Source organism: Cupressus sempervirens, chromosome 7 (genome assembly GCF_028749045.1).
Source record: "Cupressus sempervirens isolate cs-2001-9-10 chromosome 7, ASM2874904v1, whole genome shotgun sequence".
In the NCBI taxonomy this organism is placed as follows: Eukaryota; Viridiplantae; Streptophyta; class Pinopsida; order Cupressales; family Cupressaceae; genus Cupressus; species Cupressus sempervirens.
The window spans coordinates 676,145,279-676,163,501 of record NC_143124.1 but is presented as its reverse complement, the minus strand read 5'-3'; the positions used below and the strand labels follow the sequence as shown (position 1 = coordinate 676,163,501).

General features: G+C 38.4%; 2 protein-coding genes across 2 annotated transcripts in view; one reads left to right on the top strand and one right to left on the bottom strand.

Annotated features, from left to right (window-relative positions):
* The window catches only part of LOC149548467 (calcium uniporter protein 1, mitochondrial-like), a 48,032-nt gene that overhangs the window by 11,816 nt on the left and 17,993 nt on the right, over positions 1 to 18,223 (bottom strand). The gene's annotated exons all lie outside the window — the stretch shown is intronic.
* LOC149548468 (uncharacterized) lies at positions 14,032 to 14,611 on the top strand. Its single transcript, XM_089793667.1, has 2 exons — positions 14,032 to 14,274; positions 14,372 to 14,611. Exons 1-2 carry the CDS (start codon positions 14,047 to 14,049, stop codon positions 14,609 to 14,611), a joined length of 468 nt encoding a protein of 155 aa, XP_089649793.1. The 5' UTR covers positions 14,032 to 14,046.

Genomic DNA, 18,223 nt, shown 5'->3' with positions numbered 1-18,223 from the left:
GGTTGGAACTAATATTTTGCAATTGATCCTTAAAAATTGTCAATTGCATAAAAACCACAATTTTGCAAGTTGCGATCACATTGACTTACAAAATTGCCACCCAATACCTTGTTCTTCACAATTAGCATCTTACTCTTTCCTTGGCCTCTAATTTGTTTGTTAGCCTCTTGCAATGCTGCTTCCGATCATTTCTTTTACATAAACTAAAGAGGCTAGAAAGACCATTACTCTATTACTATGTAATGTGCCTTTTCTATATTAACTATAATTTATTTAAGATAACAAACCCTCACTTAGTAATAGTTGCAAAATTTGTTATAAGAATGAATTTAACTTAGCAATTGCAGCTTAATAATGTATTAAATAATTTATATTTAAAGCTTAGAATGTATTTTTGAAAATATAGAACTTGTCGTCTTATTCTTATATAATCTTCCTTCGATCTGCAGTGATTTATCTTCAATAATATACTAATGAAAATACCTCCAAAACCTACCTAAATTACAAGCTTTCCTCCACTAACTCAACTACATGAATTAAGGGGTTTCGTTAATAACTTTGGGCCTCGAGGGATTTCTTCCACAAGCTATTAGAATCCTTTTTTTCAGTTAGCAATTTTGACTAGAACTATGAACCAGTAAGGCTACATAGGAGGGCCCCATCCCTGTAAAGAGTGCCAAGGAATCCTCTACATATCTCATTTATCTTTGCCTCAAGGCACCAACCAACTATCCTTGGCCTCCAAACAAAGGGATAAACTTTTTATTTGAGAAAGCTTTGGTATCACCGTCCATCGACAACGTACACCTTGTCATTTTATGCCTTGTCTTCCTCGTAATACGTGTTATGCTCTCAAATGTCGATCTGTAGGCAGTGAGAAATGACAATGCCCAAATTGACTACCCCTCGTGCTCTCCTTCTCCATGTGCAATCCTCATATCCTTTAATAGCACAAAATATCTACGATGTGTCTTTCTTCGGTCATCACCATACTGACAGGGCCAATGGGTTAGGGTATGTCTAACCATGTGAGTGATGAATCTATTGGCTGCATACCATCCAACACGAGCAAAAAGTTGAGACTCGAACCACTCGAACAAGGTTTGCCCACTAAACAGGGCTTCGCATTTGCCAATGCATCACGAGATCATCCCTCGAACTATTAGAAACTTGATGCATATTCCGCAGGGGCAAATAATAATATAAAACATTTTCACCAAAATGATGTCTCCTTGTGATCGATCTTCCTTATATGCATTATGTATTTAATAGACATAACTATTCTCAAGTATTTTGACTTTATTAAAACTAAACTTCATTTTAATTTCACTTTTATTACTACAAATAATTATTTGAGAAGCGTGCCCAACATTACCATATAGAATTTAGATTACTGCAAGGAAGGGACATTACATAGTTTCATAAATAATACCCCCTTGACAATCATGCTATTGATCAGCATAGTCTATAACACATAATCATACTTGATGATAGCCTATTTAAGGTTTGAAAAGGATTTCCCAAATACTTAATCTTCAAATGTATTCAAATTGCAAAAGCAAGATCAGTCTACATGGAATATCATTATTATGATATTGCTATCAGGATTCAACTATGTAGTTTTTGGAGTCAAACTCATTGACCCATGTTTCATGAGTAGTGGTTCACATGAACCCATCCCTCATGAGAATGGATGGAACACTTAGCACTCATTGGATCTAGGTGATGCTCAAGGTGAAGCACCGAGACTTCCTTGGAAAGGAGAAAGAAACACATTTAGAAGTAGAAACATCCTTTAAAGTAACTCTAATCAATAACACCCATAAGAGAAAGCATAAACACATTTAAATTTTAAGTAAAACAAGTTTCACTACTTTGCACAAGAGAAGAATATAATAGAAAATTGATACAAATACATGATAGAATAAGCTATTTTGAGAAGCCAAGCTTTCGTAAGTCTTATAAGAACAAGACTTGGAATATGATGCTAAACAATTACTTACTACTTATTTATATGCATCATCCCTATCTTGACGAGCTTATAATAAATATTCTAGGGACTAGTAGATGACTCTTAATGAGATTGTGTAAGCCATGGTTATCACATATCCTCAAACTATTGATGCTCTACATCAAAGCGTTCATCTTCCCACATAACATCTTCAATAAGCAGATTTTTCCATTTGATGAATGTCTTATGCCACAATTTCTTTGTAAGCGATTGGAGAATTAATCCAGGATTTAAGATGAATCTTCCCTCTTCATCAAGCTCAAGTAACACTACGAGACCTCAAACTATTGATGCTTGGAGATTTGATTCAGGACTCGAGATGAATTTTCCCTCTTCATCAAGCTCAAGTAACACTATGAGTCCTCAAACTATTGATGCTATGCATGAATGCTTCATCTTCCCACACAGTATCTTCAATAAGCAAACATTTCCATGTATGTGTTTGCAGAATTAATTCAAGATACAAGATGAATCTTCCCTCTATATCAAGCTCAAGTAGCACTATGCATCCTATAATCTATTGTACTTGTCAAATAACCTTCTTCAAACAAGAGACGGGAAAAACTAGATGTGTTTTCATCATTGGAGGTATCTCTAGTTTGTTTGCCACATTGCCAATTAAGTGAGGACCAGAATAATTCATTTAGAGCTTTTTGTTCTTCTTTGATTGTTCCAAGAACATTTGCTTGATATGGTTGCAACCTTAAAAAGGTCCAATCTTCCACAAAATTAAGAACCTGAACATTTATTTGTTACTAGAGGTAACTCTAATAACACCTATAGCCTTTTTTCTTTTTTCTTTTTTCTTTTTTGGCTGCTTTAAGGGCATTTACTTATATGGTTGCAACAACAACAAAATCTAATCGCCTACTTCAAAATTCCTTTCACTATGTCGACTTGCTACTTCATGTGGCTTCAAGTTAGGGCTGAATTTCAATGAGACCAAAAAATACTTGTTGATTTTAGTTTGATCTTCCATAGCATGAACTCATGAAAATTTTAATGATGATGCGATGGATAATGGATTCATCCATATAATACCATAACTAGAGACATTTTCTTGCAGAAGCATAGGAAGTCACTCTTCCAACAAAACTTATCTTAGCCACTTAGATCATTTTGCAACAATTGAATGAAATTCTAGATAGCAATACCTCACTACCACTTTAATCTTGCTTCTTTGACCTTATTTGGTGCTTCTCAAAAAAGATGCTTTTGGTTCTTCTTATGTATTTTTGGCATTCATGACTTGTAAATTTCATTCTCCCTTTGCATCATTGTGCCCTAGGTCTTCATTTTTGCTTTGTCATCTCCTTTTGTCTTGCTTAATGTCTAGACTTTTTTCTCTCAATGACTTGTCTCTCTAAGTTGTGCCCTTCTAAAATACCATTTTATGTCCTTCCTATTACAATAATAGATAAGACGTCTATTATTAGTTAATGGTTATCTTGTAAATATCTTTAGCTTTAGTTTGCTTTCGTTTTTTGCTTTCTCTGGAATAGAATGTTTCTATTCTTTACGATCGTTTCCTAAGGAAACATCGTCTCTTCCTTTTGTATAAATTGACCTTTCGGTCTCTGTTATTAATAAGCAAGTATTTACCAATTACCTTGTAATATGGTATCAGAGCTAAATACTTAAATTTTTTCGGAAAAATTTATAATTTCTTCTTGAAATTATTTGTTTAAATTTTTCCAAAATTATTTCAGCTAATTTCTCCAAAACCCACCTAGGGTTTTTCTGCTTGGAGAAATTCCCGAATTACGGGTCTGCAAATCGCATGGAAATCGTGGCCATTTTTTGGAGACTCGCGTTTTTGGGGTGAAAATCTGCATGTTTCTATATCAAATCTTCATGCTCTTAGCCGTCTCAGTCTGTCATCGTGCTGTGGGAAGCAGATTCGACCATTTTTCATCAAGAAATCTGAAGTTTTTTCAAGCTTTTTTCAGCTAGGGCCTTTTTTTTTCGAAACCCTAATTTTTGGGGTCGAAAAAAATTTTTGTTTGGAGATTCTTGGTGGGTTTTTCGAGAGCTCAACTGGGTTGTCGTCCGTTTTTTCTGGGTGCCTCGATTTTTGTGCCTCGATTTTCGAGCCAGTGGATTCAGAAAACGATAGCAGATTCCTTTTGGGTTTTTCGAGCTCTCTTTTGGGTCATTCTCTGATTTTTCTGGGTCTTCCGTATTTTTGCCTCGAAGAACGTGCCTTCACAGATTTTCACAATTTTTCATTGAAAAACGTGCCATGGCATCTCTGACAAATATTCTGCTCGAGCATAATTTCAAATTCAATGGTCGCAATTATGGAACCTGGAAGCAGCGCATCATCGCAATCTTCGAATATCGAAACACCGATCAACTTGTTCTGGGTGTTAAGCAGCGTCCGACTTCTCCGGGTCCTGATCAAGATACATGGGATCTGAACAATCGAGAGGTAGTAATGCTTCTCAAACTCTTCGTAGCTGATGACCAGCTTTCTCAAATTCCATCCGGCAAGACAGCGGCCGAAATCTAGACACATCTAAAAGGTCTTCATGAGACTTCCGACAAGAGCAGAGCCTTCTTTCTGAAAAACACTCTGTTTTCTATTGTCATGGATGAGCGCACCTCGCTCCAGGCACACCTGAATCGGATTCAAGAAATCCGTGATCAGTTACTTGCCATCGGTCGCAAGATGGAGGAAGAGGATATTGTGGTAATCACTCTTCGGAGTTTACCAAATTCCTATGAGCATTTTATCGAGACTCTCAACATCACATCTACTGGTGTTGATCTAAAGTTCACTGATCTCTGCACCCTGCTACTTCAGCAAGATCGGTGGAAACAACAGTTCGGTAGCAGCTCCAGTTCTACCTCCACTGAGCAAGCCTTTGCTGCGAAATCCTTTCAGAAGGATAAGGGCAAGTTTCAGCAACCATCTCAGCAGAAGTCTTCTGCTCCAGCATCCAATGGTACCAAAAAAGAAGAACATTCAATGCAACTATTGCCACAAGTATGGTCACATGAAGGTTGCATGTCGGAAACGCTTAGCTGCCCAGTCTAAGCAATCAGGGTCGCAACCCAAAGCGAATAATGCAGAGCACACTGAGCAGGTGGAATCTGCCTTTTATGCCTTCATGGCTAAAAGACCTGCAGATCATGTACAGTCATCTACCTGGTACATTGATTCAGGTGCCTCTCGACATTTCACTCACCGCAGAGACTGGTTTACTGACTACCAGCCTTATTCAGATTCTGTTATCTTTGGTGGTGGAGAAGAGTACACGGTTGTTGGTAAAGGCAACATTCAAATTCAGTCTGTTGGGAGGAAGCTCATATTCCTTGATGTGTACTACGTTCCAGGGATGGAACTAAATCTACTCTCGGTCAGTCAGTTGCTGCGACATTCTCCACACTTGGCAGTCACCTTCAGTTCACATCAGTGCACCATCACTGATCGAGCGACTAAGTCTACTATTGCAGTTGGTCTTGAGGATCATGGTCTTTTCAGACTTACTGATTCTGGTGATTCTAAGGACTTAGCTATGGCTGCTCGGCGATCTTCCATCAGCTCACTTTGGCATCAGCGATATGGGCACTTAAATGTGCATTATCTCTCACAACTTGCTCGGTATGAGCTTGTTCTTGGTTTGCCAGAGATTCAAACCCAACACCTTGGAGTTTGTGACGCATGTCGGGCTGGGAAGCAACATCGCACACCTTTCCCCAGTGGCGATTCTTGGCGAGCTTCTCAAGTACTTCAGCTTGTTCATGCTGATATTTGCGGCCCTATGGCCACTCCTTCTGTTCTTGGGTACAAGTATTTTCTGTTGTTTGTAGATGATTTCAGTAGAAAAATGTGGGTGTATTTCCTTAAAAAGAAATCTGATGCATTTATTGTATTTCAGAAGTTTAAACCCTTAGTTGAAAAAGAGTCTGGGAAATCTATTATTACTCTTAGATCAGACAATGGGGGGGAATTTTGTTCTAATGTTTTCTCCAGCTTCTTGGATACACATGGCATCCAACGCCAGTTCACCACACCCCACACGCCACAACAGAACAGTGTAGTTGAACGTTGAAACAGGACAATCACCGAGATGGCTCGTTCCATGCTCGAACACAGACATGTTCCAAAGTGTTTTTGGGCAGGAGCAGTTAACACTGCAGTTTATCTGTTGAACCGGTCACCCACAGTGGCGGTCAAAGGTAAAACTCCGGAAGAGGCCTGGTCAGGTCGCAAGCCCAGAATCAGTCACCTGAAGGTTTTTGGCTCTCTTGCTTTTGTTTGGATCCCTGATGCTTCACGCACCAAGTTGGATGCCAAGAGTCAGAAATTGATGCTTGCTGGATATAGCAGTCTTCACAAAGCCTACCGCCTTATTGATGTTGAGACATCTCGTCTCATATACAGCCGCGATGTAGTCTTTGATGAGCAGCGAGGACCATTCATGCCTGTTTCTCTTGTTCCTGATCCAGCAGACCAGCCTATGCAGGTTCATGATTTGGGAGTTCGGCTTCCATTAGGTCCACTTGATGGAAGGGCTCCAGTAGCGCCTACAGCTCCAGTCCTGCCAGTGATACCTGTACAGCCACCTCCGGTTTCTCTTGCAAGATCACCTCGTTTTGAAGATGCTTCACCTGAGTTTGATCCAAATTCTTCTGATCAGGATCCTGCTGATCAAGCATCTCCTAGTACTACTGTTGGTCATTCTCCTCTCCGGCCTAAGTGGTGGGCTAAGACACTTGCTGATCTTCATGATGATGAGCTCATTGATGGGAGAACTACTCGAAAAAAGAGCAAAACTATAGATTCTGTTAACTTTGCTCTTATGGCCAACATTCACAGTGTGTTTGAACCTCAAACATATTCTGAGGCTAAAGGAATTCCAGAGTGGGAACAGGCCATGCAATCTGAACACCAGAGCCTGCTGAAGAACAACACTTGGGTCCTTTCTGATATTCCCCCAGGGAAGAAACCCATTAGCTGCAAATGGGTCTACAAAATCAAATACAAATCAGATGGTACTTTGGATAAGTACAAAGCGCGTTTAGTGGCAAAGGGCTTTTCTCAGCGTCAGGGCATTGATTATGAGGAGACCTTTGCTCCTACTGCAAAGATGAGCACCATCAGATTAGTCCTAGCTATGGCAGCACAATTTGGCTGGAAGGTCCATCAGATGGACGTAAAGAGTGCTTTCCTGAATGGTGATCTCCATGAAGAGGTCTACATGACGCAGCCTCCTGGTTTCAAGGTTGCTGGTAAAGACCATCAGGTTCTCAGATTGGTAAAAGCTCTTTATGGTTTGAAGCAGGCCCCTCGGGCATGGTACATCAAGATTGATACGTACCTCAGTGATCAAGAGTTCAAGAGGAGTTCTTCAGACTCAAATCTGTACATCAAGACTACTGACAGTGACATCATCCTTCTGATTATCTATGTGGATGATCTGATCATCACTGGCAGTTCAGCATCTTTGATTCAGGGAATCAAACAACACTTATGCCAGTCTTTTGATATGACTGACCTTGGGCTCATGCATTATTGCTTAGGTGTTGAAGTTTGGCAACAGTGTTCTGGTATATTCATCTCTCAGTCCAAATATGCTAGAGCCTTGTTAGACAAATTCCGAATGCAGGATTGCAAACCTGCATCTACACCTATGGAGAAAGGTCTCAAGTTATCAGCCAAGTCTGATTCTCCTTTCGTTGATGATACTACGTATAGGCAACTAGTAGGCAGCCTCATCTACCTATCTGCTACTAGGCCTGATATCAGCTTCGCAGTCAGCTATATTTCACACTTTATGACAGCTCCTAAGGCTGATCATTGGATGGCAGCAAAGCGTGTGCTTCGTTATGTGAAAGGCACTTCTGATTATGGACTTCTGTATTCTCGGAGTTCTAATCCTAAACTCAGTGGGTTCACGGATTCAGATTGGGCAGGCTCTATTGACGATAAAAATTCAACATCTGGATATGTGTTCAGTTTGGGATCCGGTGCAGTCACATGGACCAGCAAGAAGCAGCAGGCAGTTTCTCTCTCTTCTACAGAGGCTGAATATAGAGGGACTGTTAAGGCAGGATGTGAAGCTGTCTGGCTTCGTCGGATGCTTGGGGATATGCAGATGTCACCAGCAGGACCGACTACTCTGTTTGTTGATAACGAAGGCGTTATCAAGTTAGCACGGAATCCAGTCTTCCATGAACGAACCAAGCATGTGGATGTTCATTGTCATTACATACGACAGCTGGTTGAAGACGGGACTATAGATCTGCAGTATGTTCCTACCTCAGATCAGACTGCAGACATTCTCACCAAGCCTCTTGGTCCTGATAAGTTTGTCAAATTCAAAGGACAACTTGGTGTGTTAGATAGATTAACCATTAAGGGAGGGTATTACAATAATAGATAAGACGTCTATTATTAGTTAATGGTTATCTTGTAAATATCTTTAGCTTTAGTTTGCTTTCGTTTTTTGCTTTCTCTGGAATAGAATGTTTCTATTCTTTACGATCGTTTCCTAAGGAAACATCGTCTCTTCCTTTTGTATAAATTGACCTTTCGGTCTCTGTTATTAATAAGCAAGTATTTACCAATTACCTTGTAATACTTCCCATCATTATTAACCAATTCTATTACAATGTTCTTTCACATGGACAAGCACCTAAGTATGGTGTATTGGCTAATGATGCATCATACGATATTGTTTTACGTGTTGTCTTCTTAAGTATGGTGTCTAGTCATTGTCTTATTTAAAGATAGTAGTTTTCCACAATCCAATGTATATTATGTTGTTTCTAGGAATGATAGTGTTTTTTATTGATGCACACTTTATTTGTCTATTCCCCATCCATATTGCATATGCAAACACAATCCTTAATTACCAATATGGTGACTCCACATCTCTAAAAAGTAAAAACACAATGAGTAACACATGGAAGCATTGCAATTTGCATTGACCTTATGTATTAGTGAGTTCACTAAATGCTCTCTTGCTGATATGTAATGAACCTAATATGGACGCCGCCTATAACAACATTTAGGATTTCCACTCATATATACCCAATCCACATTCTTTTAGCATATGCCCCCATGTGTCATATACTTCACATGCCACTTGTATACACTAAGCTCCATGTCATGCCCACGCATCAAGCCACATACTAATCATATCTATAATACCTCCAAATAACCATTATGATGTGTCTAGTTCTCCTTGCATTGTGTATGTCTTCAAGTCAACATGTGCTTTCCTCAGCAAAGTTCCCACTAGCCAATGTGGGATAGCTTCAAAAAAGTGTAAGGAATAGTTCTGTCACTGATATATGGACACGTGGCCACTTGCTTGAAGTGGATTGATCACCAAAATTTCAAGCACAGTAACTATCAAACACACGCATGTTTTCAACTAAACGGACAAGTTGCTACCACCAACTAATGAAATGTCCAATTTTTGCAAGACATTCACCATTTAATATGATAATTGTCAAGAGGGGTTATGTCCTACTAGTCTGAGTGTGATATCAATGGTCTTCTTTTTTCTTTCCAAACCAATTAATAGTCCTATTTGAGAGTTGTTTCATACAGATTAATTTGCTCTTTCCAAACTAATAATTGCTCTTGTTTGAAAATTGATTTCAAATAAGTTAATGCAAACTAAAACACACCATTATTGTCATTATTATAGCATGTGAATGTCATCTACCCTCCGCTAATTCATTTGATCCTACCCTAGCTTTGCATTTTTAAAAACAAATTCTATGAGAAATGTCAACTCAGCCTAAGAGCAACTACATGAGAATGGAAGAACTGAAAATTCCTATTGAACTTAGAGCTGCAGCGCATAGACTATATGAGCAGGTCATGACTAAAATCAGAACTATGAATGGGATATCAGAGATATTTGGCAGCGATATAGATATCAAACAAGGATGCCCCCTCTTACCAACCTTGTTTGGGTTACATTTTGATAAGTTAAAAGAATGTTTAAACAATAATCATGATGGTGGGGCTCAACTAGCTAAATATGTGATAATGCAACTTTTATATGTGGATGATCTCATTTTAATTGCTAAAACAAACGATGGTTTGAGGAAACACTTGAAGGTGCTTGTAATATCCCCAATGGATATTTGCCCAATTTTATCTGAAAATAATTTTCAGAACATAAATAGATGAAAGATGCAATGTAAATCAACAAAATAAATCAGTAGATTCTCATAAAATGTCTCAAAATATGTTATTGCATTATACATCAGCAATACAATAACCAAATATCAAGTCCAATCTTAAATATAGTCAGATTGGAAATATAGGAAAGAACCTACAAGCACACGTGAGACACCTAGTCCAACGTCTCCACACACAATGGGGTTGCGTCCACTATCTTTCAGCATGAGGGTTTCCATCCTCGGACTAGATGAAAGCTTAAGCTTTCCAAATAACTCTCCAAGAGAAAAACTCAAATCTGAGTCATAAACCAAGCATGCTGGAAATGAGCTCCATCTTCCCTTTAAAGAACAAACAGGTGACTCTTTGCATTCTCATTTTTGTTTCTTTATTTCCTTTTTAAACAAAGACCTTTTTCCCGACTTAAGGAAATAAAGAGCACTAGATAATAAAGTGACATTAACAATATTAGCTTAAGTTATGAAGCCACTTTATAATAAATTTGTTAACTCTTCAGACATTAAAATCTTTGATCAAATGGACTTAGATATGCATGGCTATTAGCTCACCGGAAAGTTCTTGACAAGATGCTCATAGTCCCTCCTTGGAATGCCAAGAATGATAAGTCTACTAACTTACTAAAAATAGCAAGTCCCTGAAAACCCCATTAAAATAATCTCGATTAGCCCACAATTGAAATCGCATAGGCCAAAAACTACTCTAACCATATAGAAAACCTAGTTTGCCCATGGGACCATGGCAAAACGGACTAATGGCACTACCAAACTCACTAGCTAGAAAAGGGGACGTGCTTAGTACCTTTTGTCATGTGGTCAGCATGCGAGCGAAGACTAGCAAAAGCAAAGTGATGATCTCTTTGAAAAGAAGCAAGAAGCAGCAAAGCACTTCCCTTTTCGATGGCAATCCTTTATAGATAGTGGATAAGAACAATTATGTTAGAAATTAGAATCGACTTCCACAACAAACTCAGATGGAAAACATGTAGAGCAAAAAGAATTCAGGGAGGCCGGAAAGCACTATGTTCTTTACAAAATAGATGCAGGAATGCGGAATTATGGGATTGGAAAACCAAAAATATGCTCTTTGATTTGTTGGTTACTGTTCTGAGGTTTTCACACCATCACCCCAAAACTTTGGGGACCCCCTTTTTGTTAATTGCCATGGCAAATTTTTGAGTTGTCCAAAAAAAAAATTAATTTGATTTCTTGAAAACTTTTTCTAGTCTTGGACACCTCCAGGGCCAAAGGATAGAGGGCTAGGTTTATTTTTCACTCGGTTTCAACTTGATTTTCCAAGAACAACCAATTTCATCAATAGGCCGGACAAAATTTTCAACAGCAAAACTTGGCAGGATAAAATGGTAAGATTTACTTAGACGTTTTCTTTTGAAAATTTGGATTGTGTAAATTTGAATAATTTTCAAAAATAATTTTTTGTTAGATTTAAGTTATTTGGAATATCTTGAAATTTTTTAGGTGAGCAAATTGATTTTTGTGATGATGAGATCAAATTGCAAAATTGATTTTAAACTCTAGAAATTTTTTTTTTTTTTTGAAACTAAAATTGCTTAGCAAAATCGATTTGAATGGAATTGCAAAAATTGGTTTCAAATGGACTAAATTTGCCTTGAAATTTTTTTAAAACTTAATGAAATTGGTAATTTAGTATGGAAAAATGGCTTTTGGCTGGCCAAAATCCAATTTTAATGACATATTAATTGCTAAATCCATAGATGGAAAACTCGCCGAGTACTCGGCGAGTTTTTAAAACTCGTCGAGTTTCCTAGCTCGGCGAGTTTTTCACCAGTTAACTCGCCGATTTAAAAACTTGGCAATCTGGTAAAAACTCGCCGAGTATTCGGCGAGTAATCGGCAAAAACTCGGCGAGTTTTTATGAAAAACTCGCGATTTACTGGTGAACGTGGCCTGTGACGGATTAAAGCGGCAATGAGTGTGTTTTTTCTCATTCTTTGTTGTATTTACATTGTTTAGAGCCTTCAGGAGTGAAGAGAAGGTGGTTTGGAGGCATTCTTGGCTGATTGCAAGTGATTCAAGGCGGATTTGAGTGGATTGTAGAGGATTCTAACCGATTTTAGAAAACAAATTTCTTTCCAAGTATGTTCATCTTATCATAGTTTGAAAAATTTTTATAGTTTTATAACAAATGTTCTTTTGTTTTTGTTGCTTTTTGTAAATGTTTTCAAATCATTTAAAATCATTTTGAATCATTTGAAACCCTAGCTTCTAAGGATATGGTTGAAGTTTGTTGTTTGCTAAGGATATGGTTCAAGTTTGAAGTTTGAATCATTTGAAACCCTAGCTTCTAAGTTCTAACTTTATTTATTCATTTCTCTATGTATTTATGTGTAGGGCAGCGGTGAACCATTAAAAAAATGACAAACCCACAAGAAGAGTGGCCACAAACACCATGCCCATCTGGATATATAGGCACTCGGCCTAAAAATGCATGAGATAAGGCATGGCGGTATGCCTATGAAGCTCCAAGTCCAAATGTTATTAGGAAGGTGATATGCATTCCCTGTGAGAATTATTTCTGGAGGCATAAACCGCCTCAAATATCACCTTGCAGGCATAAAGAAACATGACTCAAATCCTTGTCTCAAGGTAACTGATGAAGAAAAAAGATTCATCAATGCCCTACTTGCAGCTGCTAAAGAGAAAAAATTGAATAGGAAGAGGGCAAAATTAGCTATGAGGGAAGCCATAGCTGAATCTGAAAGAGCTCCTTTTGATATGCAAGAGGAAGAAGAAGCACTTGAGAACATACCAGGATCTCTTCGTGGCCCACGGATCCGCAAACAAAATTTCTTTTTTATCGGTTCCACTTCTTCTACATCTCCTACTTCTTCATCATCACCATCTGGATCCCCGTCAGGGATAGGTGGTTATTTTGTGCCCAGGAACACACCTGGAGCACAGCCATCATTAGAGGGCACTGCATGGTTTGAGGGGATGCATGAGCAAACTGATATTGCAGCAACTGATTTTTGGTTTTTCAACAATATCTCAATGAATGCCGTTGATAGTCCCTATTGGGTCAATATGGTGAATGCAATGACAATATCAGGCAAAGGGTACAAGCCGCCTAATCGCAAGGATATGAATGGAAGGTTAGTATTTTACTATTTAGTAATTGTAAATAATTGTGATCCACTTTAGTTCATTGTTATAACTTATTTCCTAATTTTTTACTAACACTTACACTTTATTTAATATTACACCTAAATTTTGTAGGTTGCTTGACAAAGCGGTTGGTAGAGCAACATTATTAATAGAAGACCAAAAGAAAGAGTGGAAGAAGTATGGCTGCACCATTTTATCTCATGGGTGAACAGATGGAAGAAGTAGAACCATTATTAACTTCTTGATTGCTTGCAAAGATGATGTGGTGTTTTGGAAATCTGTCGATGCCTCCAACAAAGTGAAAAATGCAGCCACATTAGCTTTAATGTTGGAGAATGTTGTCATGGAGGTGGGAATAGAGAATGTGGTGCAAATAATCACAAATAATACAGTAGCATATGTGGCAGCAGGTAGATTTAACTTTTTATATTTGAATCAATATGAATCATGAATGTAATGCTATGGTATTATTCAATTTAGATTTGATGTAATTTGTAAATACTAAATATGGAAAGTTTGTTACTGATTATTGATTTTTTGCTAATCTTTTAGGTAGAATCCTCCAAGAGAGGCATCCCACACTTTTTTGGTCACCTTGTGCAGCACATGTCCTTGACCTTCTTTTGGCGGACATAGGAAAACTTGATTGGGTGAGTCCAATTGTGAAAGATGCTAGACGAGTCACAAAATATATCTATAATCACCCATGGGTTCTCAGTTTGATGAGAAAAGCCACTAAAGGCAAAGATTTGATGAGACCTGCTATGACAAGGTTTGCAATGGTCTTCTTGACGTTGCAAAGTATTCTTGACCACATATTGGCTTTGAAGCAAATGTTTGTGTGTGCTGATTGGGTTGCTTCACCTTACTCAAAGAAGCCCGAAGGAGAGGCTGTGGCACGAATAGTCTTTGATGATAGCTTTTTTGCAAAAGCTAAGGAGATTGTGGAGGTAACTTCATTATATTTTTAGTTTATTCAAGTTTCATTATCAATTCATAACTTACTATGTTATTAACTAATTTGTATTTTTCAAATTTCAAATGTAGATGTCTCTGCCCCTGGTTCTAGTCTTGCGCACATGTGATGGGCAGCAATCCCCAATGGGAGGTCTTTATGAGGCCATGGATAGGGCGAAAGAGGCTGTTAGAAGTTACTATCACGGGGACAGTCTCAGATTTGACCCCATTTGGGAAATAATTGATAGGAGGTGGAACAATATGCTCCACCAACCTATTCATGCAGCAGGCTACTTCCTCAATCCCAAATTCAGGTACTATGATTATTGATTGTTCTTGAAGTTGGGATTTTAATAAGTCTTTATTTTACTTTACTTTTTAAAGTTGTGTAGTAAGACTTGATATCATTTTCTATTTGTTTTAGGGCTGATGATTACTACTCAGATCCTAATGGAGAGGTCATGGAAGGTCTCTCTAAATGCATTGAGAGAATGATATCAAGTGAAGAGGAGAGAGACCTTATTGTGACCGAACAACAAATCTATGTGGAATCAAGGGGTCCTTTGTTCTCTTCTATGCTAGCAAAGAAAGCAAGATCTACTCCAGCACCAGTTAAAGCGTCAAACTTTAAAACTTTTGCTAATTGATAAGTTGTGCTTCTGTTTTTTTTTTTTATTGCTTTATAACTTTTTTAATTTTGTTTTGCAGATGCTTGGTGGGCAAGTTGGGGTGGCAATACCCCCAATTTAAAGAAATTTGCTCTCAAAGTCCTATCCCAACCTTGTAGCTCATCCCATTGTGAGCGAAATTGGAGCTTATTTGAGTCCATCCATACAAAGAAAAGAAACAGAATGACTCAAAAACGACTTAATGACCTTGTTTATGTGTACTATAATCTTAAGTTGCGCATAAAAAAGGCACAGCTCTTAGAACTACCTGGTCCACTTGATCTAGATGAGATAGATCCTTATTCTGATTGGACAGCACAGGAGCCAAGTCCATTGTTTACACCAGATGAGATCACTGATTTGGAGAGGCAAGCCATGGAGGGGGAGGCTAACACTGATTTTCAGTGCACTATGGATGACATTGAGGATGAGGACAACGATGATGATGATTCAGGCAAGGATCAGGCATTACCATTAGGAGGAGATGCATCCTCTTCTAGGACGTCGAGCCAGTCAGTAGGGACGTTGAGCGAGGGGGCACAGCCACAGAGTTCAGAGTCACGCAGCTCACACCCTATCCCAGTACGGGGCACTTCTTTTAGGATTAGACCCCCTCGCTTTCCTGCTAGTGCAAGTGGAAAGAGGAAGATGTGATTGACATTGTATTGATGTATTTAGACTTTTAGTATTTACTTCTAGTTTGACAGATTGAAACTATTTAGTAATTTACTATTTTGCTTCCTACCATGAGCATTCTGCATGAGTTTTGTACGCATTATGCATTTATATATATCTAAACTTTGTTTCTTTCTTTTGTATTGTCTTTAATTAACTTATTAGATGCATCTTCTCATTAAATTTTGCAAAATAAATGTATTTTTAATTAAATTTCAGCGGTTTTTTATGTTCCCAAGTTTTTCCCGAGTTTTTTTTTTAAATCGCCGAGTTTTTCCCGATTAAACTTTTGGGGGGCTTGGCGAGTTTTCCAACTATGGCTAAATCATCATTAAATGGAAATATTTAATATCTCCAAGGCATTATTTACTTTCTATTTGCAATTTTGGTCTGATTGGCAATTTTAAAAAGTAAATTTCATCATGGCAAAGTTAATTTCGTGCTAAGCATTTAATTGGGGGCCAGCTTTGGTGGTCTAATTAATATTTTCTTGCTCCCAGGGTCCCAGTCGATCATGGCAAAGTTAATTTCGTGCTAAGCATTTAATTGGGGGCCAGCTTTGGTGGTCTAATTAATATTTTCTTGCTCCTAGGGTCCCAGTCGGCCAGCTAAGAGGGAGTGGCAAGTTGGGTATAAGAGGGAACCCTTTTCTCTTTTCTCCTCACTTCTCATTTTATCCTCTTCATGGTGTTTGCAATTTTGCAAGAGCAGATTTTCTTCTTGTTTAAGCGATTTTGCAAGGCAGATTTTCCTCTTCCTTAGGCGATTTTGCAAGGGCAAATGGACATTATGTTGGCAAGTTTTTAAAGATAATTTGGAGCTGCTTCCCCATGTTTGGCGATTTTTAGAGGGCAGGTCTGCACTTTTTCTTGGCGATTTTCAGTGTTCAAAGGCAGCAAGATCCATCATACTCAAGCACCTTCATCTTGGCGATTTTTCTAGGGCAAAGTTCTCGTGCATGGTGGCTTCCCTAGGGCAGATCTGAAACTTTCCATTGCTAGACGATTTTTGCTTGGAAGCTGCGATTTTTGCCCTAGCTTGGGCAATTTTGTTTGAAGGAGATTATTGTGATCAAAGGTCTGATTTTTTTGACAAATGGTGGACAGTTCCAAGAGCATTAAATTCTGATTTTTTTTCTCCAACTAGAGCCTCAAGTTTTGCAAGGGATTTGAATTTCTCAAAGTCTGATCCTAAATTCCAAAAGAAAGATCCGGCTATTGGTAGAGGTGACTTTTAATCATTTAGAGTTAAAAGAGGTCCTTAAGCTGACTTCCTTCTTTTGTTCTTCTCTAGATATTGTCTCCTTTGGTTCTTCTTGCATTCATTATCCACCACTTTACCATCCCGTAATAGGGCAACAAGATGGAGGATGGTAGTGCAAGCAAGAATCCTAAGGGAACAAATAGTAAGAAAGACAACGAGGATATGATGCCCAAAACAACTTTCTTCTTGAAAATGAGGCAAATAACCGATACCAATGTCGGTACAGTAAACTTGATACGAAGTCTGATTATAAAATCCAAAAGAAGAACCGATTATTAGTAAAGGTAACTTCAAATCATTTAGAGTTGAATGGGGTCCTTAAGCTAATTTCCTTCTTTCGTTCTTGTCTAGATATTGTCTCACTTGGTTCTTCTTGCATTCATTATCCACCACTTAACCATCCTATCATAGGTTGACAAAATGGTAGATGTTACTGCAAGAGAGAATCCTAAGAAAACAAACACTAAGAAAGACAAAGAGGATATGATGTCCAAAACAACTTTCTTCTTGAAAATGAGGCGAATAACCGATACCAATGTCGGTACAGTAAACATGATACAGGTAAAGGACAAACTAAAGAAAGGACAATCTCCCTTGGCAAAGAGGAGATACAGAAGGCGGTTGCACATCACAGCCCAACCGTCGACACTTCCATTTCAACCATGATGAGTGACATTGGGGTGGCACTTGATTTTGAAGACATCAGAGAAGAGGATATCAATGAGACAAGACTTGGATCGAGATTGGATGAGCTAGGAAAGGTTGTTGTCAAGAAGAAACATTTGAACACCCTTTCCTCCCTAAATGTTTTTGTTGGATTCGCAAAAGAGTATAAGAAGGATCATGCGAAGACACTACAAGCAGCAAATAGCATGATGAAATCGACAGAGCTCGAGATAAAGCACACACCTTGTCCTCCCATGGAAGAAGTCAACGAAAGGCTAGCTAGGTCATTGCCTTAGCTAAAAGAATGAAAGAAAAAGGTATAATTATATTAGAAGATCATTTGATGTAAGCCCCAGTGGCAATTTCTCTTTCTTCTAGGATAGGACAAGTGTCTAATTCTGATTGGCCGCCATTTTGGTGTCTTCTCATTGGTTGCCACTTTTACACTTTTTTCATTGGTCCATTGACGAGGTGGCGTCTTCTCATTGGCTGATGGGGTGGCAACCCTACTTAGGGTTTCTAGGATTCAATCTGGATCATCAGTTTTGCCTCTTTATCTCTACTGTCGATTGTACATTTTGGCCTCTATATAAGGCCATTTGCTCTCATTTGTAATGGTTGGAGAAAATTGTTGGATAAGATAATGTCAAAATTCACTATTTTTTTCTCA

Excerpts from the sequence above, each read along its gene's own strand:
- LOC149548468 (XM_089793667.1), top strand. The coding sequence starts at position 14,047 with ATGAGAAAAGCCACTAAAGGCAAAGATTTGATGAGACCTGCTATGACA. Across the intron at positions 14,275-14,371 it reads AAGCTAAGGAGATTGTGGAG|ATGTCTCTGCCCCTGGTTCT; the intron begins GTAACTTCATTA and ends TTTCAAATGTAG.